This window comes from Apis laboriosa, unplaced genomic scaffold (assembly GCF_014066325.1).
Source record: "Apis laboriosa isolate Shangri-la unplaced genomic scaffold, ASM1406632v1 scaffold113_cov153, whole genome shotgun sequence".
Lineage (NCBI taxonomy): Eukaryota > Metazoa > Arthropoda > Insecta > Hymenoptera > Apidae > Apis > Apis laboriosa.
The window spans coordinates 377,832-390,161 of record NW_025220892.1 but is presented as its reverse complement, the minus strand read 5'-3'; the positions used below and the strand labels follow the sequence as shown (position 1 = coordinate 390,161).

Sequence of the window (12,330 nt, the reverse complement as noted above, 5' to 3'; positions counted from 1 at the left end):
TAAAATAATACGAAAATCGCTGCGTAAATATGTATATTCTGAGCAATCATACTTATCGATAGAGTCTCGAAAGGATCGAACGTGAATGATAGTATCGATAATCGATTGCATCCTACACTATTTTCATTCTATCGCGATTATTGATCGAGCTATTGGTTCATGTGAGAATCGATCGAGTCTATGTTTGTAGAGTATTCTTGAATAAACACGTAATATAAAAAATAAAAAGAAACGAAAGAATGAACTTGCACGCGCGGTAAAAGGAAAGACAAGAAAATCTTAAGAATGTCGTTCACATTGTATACTTTTTCGCGCCGTTGTCATGTGTGTTTTATGCTTGAGAACTGTTTGAAAGTTTTACAAATATAACGTTTTCGTAGCATGCGCTATTGTTATTTCATTAATCGAGAAGGACACTGATTTGTTACGGTAGATTCTACAAAGCTTAAAAAAAAAAAAAAAGAAACGTGTATTGTTAACCGCTGCTGTTGTGTATGGAGCCGCATCGTTCGGCTTAGACTGATGATAAAATTCACGTATGCTCAATTAGAGATCATGTTTGCGCATAATTAAGAATTCTATTTACATATACATGTTTTATATTTGTAATTAATGAAAATCATCTATACTTAATATTACCTGATATTATTAGATTATGTAATCTCCAAAGTATTTGCTCATCAAAGTGCTAGGCAAGTTAGACGGACCGATATTCGTCCAAAATGGTACCTTGGAGATGGACATACCATCTAACAGTACGATATTTGATATTTTACACAATAATTAATAATTTCGTTGATTATTCTAAGACATAGTCAATCCTAATTATACAATCATTAAGATACGAGAATATATATATATATATATATATATATATATAAATTAACCGTTTTACATGTATATAATGTACATATACAAAACTTAGATAGACAAGAATAAAAAAGAAATGAAATGCATAACGAATTAATATCAAATTTAAAGAAACGATCGAGAGCTTTCGTAACTAGGTAAATATTCATATTAACTTTTGATGGTTTTTCTTGGTATTCGTTTTATCTATTTTTTCCTCTTTTAGAAAACAACAGAGAAAAAAACGAATATAAAAGAAAGAAGAATAATTCTCTCGCTGACGATACTATTATGATTGTACATGTCGTTCTATGTTTTGTATCTGAAGGCACTTTACAAAGAACGACATAAAGTTACGACAAAACTGCGAATATACAATAAATCGCCGAAACTGACGTGACGAATTTTACCGTGACGAACTTATCCGTTCCAAATTACCATTTCCGTACAAGAGGCGAAGACTGGTTATAAATACATGAGCCGTTGTTTGTCATTTTTTGATGCTTCGAACGACTCGATTTTGTATTCGATTATTCGTTAGAAGAAAACACATTTTCAATTAAGATCTCTTCGATCTCTTCGATAATCGATTGTTACGTTTCATTATAAATCGACAGGCAAAAAATCTCGCGCTCAAAATAAGAAATGAGCTATCGCTTTGAGAAATTTTCGAAAATATATTATTTTGCATTATAGTTATTCGATAGCTTTTTAAACGAAGCTAAATTAACAATTATTACATATATTTATTATATATTCTATAGAAATTTATTTTGAATTTTGCGCTTTTACAAATAAAATAATGATGGAAAACAAAATTGGAAAATATAATTGGGAATTCACATAAGAAAAATAAATAAACTTATTGTCTCAAAGCAGATTTCTTGCGCGTCAAATGAAGAAAAAGAGAAATTTATCGCGTATATCGAGCGATACTGATAAACGATTAATCGTTAAGCGTATCATCAGATATATGTTGCTTCCGTTTGTGTGCCAATAAAGAAAAATCGACATTCTTGATGTATAAATATATGAAATTTAAATGAAAACGATATTATTGTTACGCGGGCCGCTGTTATGGCTAATTTTTTCTGATCAGGATTTACGATGCAATGTAATTCTTTGGAGCAATCATCGCTGTTTATAAGTACAACCGATAAAAATTATTGAAGAGGGAAAAAAGAAGCTCTCCGATAAAAGAAAAAATAAAAAAAAAAAAAGAAAAAGAAAAAAAGAAAAAAATGAATAAGAAGAGACAGTCAAGAAGAAAAAAATCGTGTAATATAAACTAAGCTACCGAGCAATTGGTACGCATTAATTACTTGTATATATACATAGTATTTTTACATTCTAATTCTAAATTACATTTCCAATTCTAAATGGTAATAACATTACTCTATGAGCTTCGCTTGTCATTTGTGTAAATCGTCGATGATATTTCTTTTATATTTGTTCAATTTAAAAACAAAAAACGCGAATGTTATGAACGATACGCGGCAAATATTATATCCTTTCTTGTGCTTATTTTATTGCACCCTCTTGCACAAGATTCAACACGCCTCGTGCCTTCATCGCACTTAAATTAATTAATTAGGATGTATAAGGTTATGGTCGTACGTGTAATGTTCCTAATCGTAATTATTCGTGGAAAAAATCATTTGCCATATTTATGGCAGATATTTGTATTTTTATCATAATTGCATTAACTTGTACAGATCACATCCATATCTAATAACATTGATCAAGATATAAAGTGACATTTCGTTTGATACGAAACATAAAAAATTAGTATTCCGCGAATATTTTCGTAAATGTGACATCTCACGTGGCCATAAACCAATTAGGATGACAAGAAGAATATTTCATTGTGTACGTCGTGTTACGATGTATTCGATGTTTGTACGCGTAATTTGACTTCTATTTCACTTATGCTCATAGCGGATGTGATCATATCTTCTCGAATATATTGTCATACAAAAGCGAAGAATAACATTCATTGAGATGTACTCGTGCGCATCTTTAGCCATTAACAAGATAAAACATGGCGCCATATGGCTTAAATATTAAGTTTTTTCTACAAGAAATCTTCGCCAAAATTCCTCGTATTGAAATTCATTTTTTCAACTTTGTTTTTTACACATAGAGATAAAGCGAAGCTCAACATACTAGTCCTTACTTTAAAACCAAAGTAAAGAGAAAACAACATTGTGTAGCTTTTAAGAATCTCCATTACGTATTCACACCTGTGTGTCTATACAAAAGGCATAATTATAATTAAATAATTCAATCATCGTAATTAGGTAAATGACTAACCGATAAGCGAATAGATAAAGAAGAGAATACAATGGATAAGCCACTCGTTAAGTGTATCATTTTATTTTAATTCATTTTTTACTACACGATTAACATTTTATCTAGCAACTTTCGTCGGCTAGGAATGTAAATTCTGTATCTGTACATTGTTTTCCTATTTCAACTATTAAAAATGATCGTCAACTTAAACATTGTGTCGTTTTTTTTTTTTTATTTTATTATAAAATATATTCAGTTTATTATGTCTTATAATATAATTTATAATCAATAATATAATTTTATATTCAATAAGAAAGTATATTTCTCTTTTTCTTTGTGAATTTGTTTATGTAAATATTAAAAATTCACAATCATTTTAAAAATATATTTATATAAAAATAGCAATTGATACCAATTAATATAATCACTATTGTTAATCATTACTGTACCTAATATTACTAATAATATATAGGATAATATTAGCATTATATTAGGATAATATTAGGATTTTGATTTTATATTTCATATTTTTAATATTGATCGCGCATAAAAGTATTTCATATACTTTTTACGATTTAGAGCAATGCAGAAATTATAATCAATGATAAAAATTGATAAAATTAGCATTTGAAAAATAATTTCTCTGATACATCTTTTTATAAATATTCTTCTGCTATGAATAATAGACTTATATACGAGTGGAATTATATTTCTTATTATTGAATTAAAATTTGCGATTATTACAATATAATGAAAATAATACCAATTTGCGAGATCTTTTATAGAAATAGATTTAAATATTCTAAATAAAATCTGTTAAATAATTTTTAAAATAATGATGTTAATTGAATATTGGAACCTAGAACCCATAAAATATACAACAAATATAGACAAGGAGAGTAAATAGTAAGAGAAGGATAGAGATAGTGTAAAAATTAGGAAATCAGCGTCATCTCTAGAGTGCCGCAAATGAAACATGTAAATAAGGAGAGCAAATAAATAAAAGAAAGATAGAAATAGAATAAGAAATGATCGTCAGCGCCATCTCTTGAGTATTAAAGAAATTTCTTTAACATAGAAGATAAGATAAAATAGAACAGGAATTGAATAATAGCGTCATCTTTTAAATGCTTTTAAAAATATATTTAAAACACTTTTTAAAAAACTTAAGAGATGGCGTTGGCGATTAATTCCTGTCCTCTTCTATCCTTCTTTTACTATTTGTTTTTTAGAGCGAGATAAAATAGAATAAGAATTAACTAATGGAATCATCTTTTAAGTGTTTATTATTTAATTCTTTAATTTGTAATCATTTTATAAATAATTTTTAAATATTGAAAAATTATATTTAAAACATATATATATATATATATATAAATTTTAGGAAATGTTAAATTAAAAAATTTGAAAAATTAATTTTATTTTTATTTTTATAATATAGTTTGTAACATGTTACAAACTATACATAAAATAAAAAATAACTTTATATAAAATGAAAAATAAATTATAAATGCACAATAATATTATTTTTGATTGTTTAAAATATTTTATTAGAATAATCGTAAGTTTCTAATCCTTATTTGATAATAGCAGCTTTCCGTAATTAAAAAAATATATATTAATATGGAATTATAATAGCTATCCATTTTATAATAGATAATTTAAATATAATTATATATGTATAATAAAACTTATATATATCTATAATATACTTCATCTATAAGATATTCTGCAACAGACTATACGTTCTGTTCTTATTTGTAATTTTATATTGAAATTTAATTACAACTATTAATAATCATTATAATCTTTTTTTCTTTAACGAGAATTTTTCTTTATATAATGATCAATATGTTTTTTTAACAGGAATAAATTTCATTCGAATTGGATTTTCTAATCGTAATAAGATACCCAAAGAAATAGTTATATCCTTAAGATAATCAATAGGTTCGAAATAGTAATTACACAAGAGAAGACCTAGATATGTTTTTAATTCAAGCATAGCGAATCGTTGTCCTATAAAATAAAAATATTATATATATATTAATTTATAATTAAAATTAATACATTAGTATTAGAATTTAGGAATTTTCAACATTTTAATTTTCTTTCAATAAAATTGAAAATAAATCCAATTTTATAGATATTCATTCTTTGACTTATTAAAAAATTTATTTTTTTAAACTCAAAAAATTTTTTTCATTATAGAATATAATATCTCTACAAGTATTTATTTAAATTTGAAATTTTTACCAATGCAATTTCTTGGTCCAGCACTAAAAGGTATATAAGCAAAAGGATGTCGTCCTTTGGAATTCTCAGGCAAAAATCTATCCGGATCAAATTTATCCGGATTCGGCCAAAACTTTGGATCTCTATGAGTGTTAAATATCTGTACATTAATTATATTATTCGCAGGTATTTCATAATTACCTAATATGATATATTTATTTAGTAGACTAGCAATTATTAATAATAATTAAACAATTAAACAAATAATATTAAAAATAAAAAAAATTAAATGAATGTAATTATTTTACAATCTATATAGAATAATTTTTGTATTTACTTAATTTTACATCCCCTTCCACTCTACGTGATATTAGAGGCACGCTTGGATAAAGACGAAGAGTTTCCTTAATACACCTCTCAAGATATGGAAGACTTTGAAGAGTAGACATATTTAATTTTTCTCCATTTTCGCCTATTACGGCTTTTACTTCAGTCCTAACTCGATCCTGTAATAAATAATTATAAATCATGAAATTTAAACATGTTATTAAGTTCTTTTATAGAAAATTATGAATAACATACTCATTAAAATTTTTTCTGCTTAGTTTAATAAATATTTTTTTTTTTTTTTGAGAAAGAAAATAAAAATTTAATAAAACGATAAAATATATATAGAATGTTGTTAATTTTTATCTATATATTCATCAGTTTAAAAATATATATCATAATAAAAAATGAAAAAGTAATAAAAAATACATTATTTTATCTAATCTAGTATTTTTTTCATAAAAGTTAAATTTATAACAAAAAATTAAAAATCACCTGGATATCTTTATGTTCAGCAAGAAGCATTACAGAAAAGCAAAAAGCTATAGCTGTAGTATCATGTCCCTGTTTAAAATAAAATATTTTTATTTTATTATGATCCAAAAAATTATTTGTGTTCTCACATAGAAAATAAAAATGTATTATACTCTGAACATAAATTTATCGACTTCTTCTCTAATTCCTTCATCATCTATTTTATCATTTCGATGGGCTTCTATTAATAGATCAAGCATAGCGAGTCTTTTTCTACGAACTATAAATAAATAAAAATGCTAATATATGCTAAATAAATATATCGAATATTTATTTATTATTTTTATTTTATATTATTTACTTCCTAAATCACTTTCATTGTTATTTTCATTTGTATTCTCGTTAAAGTCAGTTAAATATCGACCGTTCGTCTGATCGTGATATTTTTTTTGTTCTTGGATTATCTGTAAATATATTATTAAAATCATTATTAATTAATTGAAATTCAAAGACATTTAACATAAAGATATATAATATAAAGATAAGATCATTTTTTTAATATTTCAACAAAATATAAATTCTTTATTATAAAAAGTAACGATATAATGATTAAATAAGTATGATTAGATAATATTCATAATAAAAATTGCATATTTACCTTTCGTGTGAAATTATGTAATATTTTAAGTAATTTAGATTGTTGCCATCCTTGAGGAGAAAGATTAAAAAAGAAATCATAATAAAACCATGGTCTTCCTATTCTATAAAAATCATAATAAAAATTTAAATAATATATATATACATATAAAATAATATAATATGAAAAATTATTCACCTATATACGAAAATACATCCCATATCGTATACAGCTTTACGATATTTATACTGAAATATTCCTTTATTCTTTAATGAAGTTCCCATTGCAGTTTCTAAAGAAATGAAAAATTAAGTAAAAATTAGCTAATTTTTTTTATTTATTTTTTATATCTCTTCGATATAAATTTTATTGTCAGAACAAATGTATTATATATAATAATTATATTAATTTAATTTTCTGTAATTTTTTAAATGCATTAGAAAAAAAATTAATTTCAATTGTATTCGAAATCTTTCAATATTATCTAATCATCTACATAATGTTTTGTAATTTACCGCATAACATTCAATGTATGTTCGCTAGTGAACTGTAATAGATTTGGCACGATAATTCCATTTTTACTTCTCAACACTTTAATCAAGCGTTCAGCATCCTCTATAAATACGTCAACAAATTGTCGAAGTATATTGAAGTGAAAAGCAGGCGTCAATATCTTTCTGCGAACGTGCCATTTATGACCTCAAGTCAATTAAATGACAAAAAAATCAATAAATTACTATTTACTTACTTTTCTCTTTGAAATGCAATAAATAAATTATCAAAGCTTGGAATAAATTTAACAAAAATAACATTTTATTCTAAAAAAAAATATAATAAATAAAATAATTAATAAAAATTAAATATAATACCTGAACTGGTAAGAAGTCCAGTATTAAACCAAGATTCCAGGTATTTGTACGCAAAACCTTTTTTAGTAAATTTAGTATTTCCAAGAATTGTCTAGATGACAAGGAAAAAAATAATAATTTTTTATTCTTAAAATGTAATTTTCGCAAAAAATTGAACAGTTCAATTTTTTTTTAAATTATTAATATTCGTATAATTTCAATTTGAAATTAATTACCTCAATATCATCTGGATGACAAATATGAATATGTGCTTCAAAGAAAGTCCAAATTTTAAAAATTGGATAATAGTCTTTGCCCATTTTTATTAGAGATGTCCAAATCTCACCTATAAATAAAATGAACATTATAATGATTAATAATGTTGATTTGATTTATTACTCATCAAATAAAAAATCAAATAGAATTATTAAAATTTTATTAAAATTAATTAAATTTATTAATTTCATTAAAATTAAATAAAATTTAAAAGACGAGATATTTTTTCTTACTTGGGGAACTTAGAATTTGAGGAATGTTCCCAACAATCGGAAATGACCGAGGTCCTGGTATCAACTTTATCATTCCAGATTTCCCATAATGCGACAAAAAATAATGTAAAATTAATATCAAGAGAAATATGAAGAACAGTATTATGGTAATCATTTTCGTAATTTCAAAGTTAGATGTGACAATTTCTGTTTTTTACACACTTTATAAATCTTAATAATATATGCACTTCTTTTATAAACGATTCACTTATATTTTAAATTATCATTATTTGTAAATTAGATATTTCATAGATAATATTTCGTTTTAGATAAATTAGATATTTTTCACTGATACTTATTTAAGATATATAGTTATTCTTAATTTTAATTTAAATATATAATTTTTAAATATTTTTTATGTGAAAGGTTAAAAGTAAAATTGCACATAAATTTTTAACAGACTTATCTACTTTATACGAAAAGATTCTCTCGTTCATTATTTATATTTTAAAATGTATTATCAATGCATTTAATTGCACTATCAAAAAACATTATAATATAATTTTTTCTTATTAAACAAAGAAACGTATTTTTATCTAAATTTTATTTAATGATGTATTTTTGAAAGACTTTATCTTTATAAAAAATAATATGGAAGATTTATCTCTTTTACAAGTCATGGTTTAAAAGTCACTGTTTTTAATGAATATTGATAAATAATAAACCAATAAAATATATTTTTATTTTTAAAAATAATCAATTATGATTTCTAAGAAAAATTACATAAAATTTTAATGATTTTAAATATTATTAAAAACAATAGAATTTTTATGCAATAGAATAATTTTTTTATAAAAAATTTCTAAATAAAAAATTGTTTATATAAATTTTTGTAAACATAAAAATTTGCTTTATTTTTTATATATTTTTTAAAAATTATATTAGTTTTTGAATATTTAAATGTTTTAAATATTTTGTTTTTTTGTTCATATGCATTCTATAGATTTTTGCGTATTCATATTTTACATAAATACCCGAAATCTACTTATCAAATTAAATTATTCAATCACTTTTATTATTTTTATCTTTTCAAATTTTTTCTTTACAAAATATGCAAAATAATTTACAAATATTTTTAAAAATCTTAATTTTTTAAATAAAATTTAAAAAGAATATTTAATTTATAATTTTCAAAATTCATAATTATATTAATAAAAATAATATATATTATATATACAAATTTATATTAAAATCATTTTTTCTCAATGAATCAAGATGATATCAATCATTTATTTTTTCTTTTTGTATTCGTCGTGGATTGATATAGTATTGAATATTTCAAAGAAACAAAATGCAATTATTCTCATTATGTTGAATCCATTTATGAAGATATATTTCTTATTATATTTTTAATTAATATAAATATTTACATTTGATATAATTGATAAATTTACATGTAGCGTTTTCTACTATTTACGAGAAATCTTGAAAGCTATTCTTGTGGATATGGAAATCTTAAACTAGAGGAATATCTATATATATTTTTGTTCTTTGTTTCTTTTTTATGACAAACATTTTGCTTTAAGTTGGCAATGAAAATTATAATGTTTTCTAAATTTCATAAGCTTAAAATCTAAATGAATGAAAGAAGAGTATAAGGTACTGTAATAATATAGAATACAAAAAAAATTAATTTAAACTTGGAGATATTTAGTGTTTATATTTCGAATTTATATGAAGGTTGTACGTAATGCAGATAATTAATATATAATTTATTCATTTTTAAAAAATTCATTTTTTAAATTATTATATAAACATTACATTCTACAAATATTTAAAATAATATGTTAATAATATTATCAATATTGGATTTCATAATGAAAGCGACAGAAATTGCTTCAAAATATGCAAATAATTTGATTTTTTTGTAAAATTGTCAAGAGAATATTATTTATAAATTATCATGAAAAATTCTTTATAATAATAATTCTACAATCAAAATATTTTTAAAAATTCTTTAAATAAAAATAATAAAAAAATTGTCTTTGAATTGCGCGCTTGGTTATATAGTTAAGGGTTATGACAGAATACATTGACTTGTTTTTTATTCGGTATATTATGACTTATGAATTTTAATAATGAAATAATTTTCAATCTATTTCTTGATTATATCTAGTTTTAGGATGCTGTAAAAAGAAATAATTGTTTTAAAATCTGCAGTAATATTAGTAGTATTTACGATTAGTACTTTAAGCTAGGAGTTGGCGTGCGTGGCCAATTTTGCCAACTATTTCCGGAATAATAAGTTTCCTTGAGGTGACGTTTGCTATTATTGTCTGTAAGGTGTGTTAACGGCATTATAAACGTCGTCATATTTCTAAAATTTTAAATACTGTTTTTTTTCATGCGAAATATCATTATCGAAATAAATAAAACAATACGTAGCATCAATTTTACCAAGCAAAAGAATATTAATTTAAGTATTTTGAATCAGAGTCTTCTTAAACAAAATGGGCCTAACAATTAGTAGCCTACTTACTCGGCTTTTTGGTAAAAAGCAAATGAGAATATTAATGGTGGGTCTGGATGCTGCTGGAAAAACTACTATATTATATAAACTAAAACTTGGTGAAATTGTCACAACAATACCTACAATTGGTTTCAATGTTGAAACTGTTGAATACAGGAATATATGTTTTACGGTATGGGATGTTGGTGGTCAAGATAAAATCAGACCACTTTGGAGACATTATTTCCAAAATACACAAGGTCTCATCTATGTTGTTGATAGTAATGATCGGGAACGTATTGGAGAGGCAGAACGTGAATTAGCAAACATGTTAAAAGAAGATGAATTAAGGGATGCAGTTCTTTTAGTTTTTGCTAATAAACAAGACTTACCAAATGCCATGTCTGCAGCAGAACTTACAGATAAATTAGGATTGAATTCTTTACGTGGACGTCATTGGTATATTCAAAGTACTTGTGCTACTCAAGGACATGGACTCTATGAAGGACTTGATTGGTTGAGTAATGAACTAGCTAAAAAGTGATAAAAATACTGTATCCATAATCTTCATGAACAATTTATTCATTGAGCATGGACGTAGAAGACATGTTGCAATTTCCATTTTGTCAGATTACGCACTATGTGTACGATTTAATACCACTGTGATTGTAATTTTTAAGAGGAAAACTACTTGAAATAATAGAAATATAACTTGACTGTCTCAGTGTTAAAAATTGACTGAGTCAGTGTTGAATGCTAAAGCAAGTTTTATTTTCAAAATGAAATTTTATTTTAAAAAAAAGCTGTAAAATAGATGAGTGCATAAATTTATCAGTTATATATCTGTTTGCTAATCAATAGAAGATATTGTGAGTTTATTTAAAAAGTGTATCCTGAATTTATAATAAATATAAAATATTTCTACATTAATTTTAATATACATATTTTTATTTGAAAAGAATATATATTATTTGTTTAATAAATTATCATTATTTCTTCACTATAAAAAAAAAAAGAAAATAAATTTTTTATACTTTGTTATGCACTTTGCTCTGCGTCTATGTAGCAAATTAAAAATGAAATATTATATATATATGTATATATATAATATTTTATGTATATATATTATTTAACATATAGTTTCTACTATTTTGTTTTTTGAATAAATAATAGTATAGAATGAATAATATTAACAATAAGAATAAAATATAAGAATAAACATTTAAAATATATATCTTTTTCTTCCTTACTAACTAATAATTTTTTCTTATAAAGATATATGATTTTTATTGTAAAATATCATTATAAATTTAAAAAATTATTAGAAATAAAAATATAAATTATAATTTTACAATTGTATTTTATCATTATCATTTTCTTTTATAACATAAAAATAAGAATTTATTTTTACAATATAGGGAAATATAATAGTCAAGTATATTTTGCAGTCTTCTTATTTAACTCAATGTAGTAACTTTATTATAGTACAAAACAGTACATTATCATACATGCACTGTATAATGTATAACGTATCAAATAATTTGTTAATATGCAATATTATTTTTATGCATCATAAAATTTTATTCCATTTCTACTCATAAAAGACAATGAATAAATTACAGAATATATTTCCTACTTATGAGTAATATATACAAAGTAGTTTTAATATATGAC

At 23.4% G+C, this 12,330-nt stretch overlaps 1 protein-coding gene and 1 pseudogene across 1 annotated transcript; one reads left to right on the top strand and one right to left on the bottom strand.

Annotated features, from left to right (window-relative positions):
- Nucleotides 1-4,908: 4,908 nt before the first annotated feature.
- On the bottom strand, nucleotides 4,909-8,351 carry LOC122716243 (annotated as a pseudogene).
- Nucleotides 8,352-10,452: 2,101 nt separating this feature from the next.
- LOC122715917 (ADP-ribosylation factor 2) lies at nucleotides 10,453-11,668 on the top strand. The gene has a single exon (XM_043938510.1). It carries the CDS (start codon nucleotides 10,658-10,660, stop codon nucleotides 11,198-11,200), a length of 543 nt encoding a protein of 180 aa, XP_043794445.1. The 5' UTR covers nucleotides 10,453-10,657; the 3' UTR covers nucleotides 11,201-11,668.
- The last annotated feature ends 662 nt before the right edge of the window (nucleotides 11,669-12,330 follow it).

What these genes read in the sequence shown, in the direction of transcription:
- LOC122715917 (XM_043938510.1), top strand. Translation starts at nt 10,658, where the DNA reads ATGGGCCTAACAATTAGTAGCCTACTTACTCGGCTTTTTGGTAAAAAG.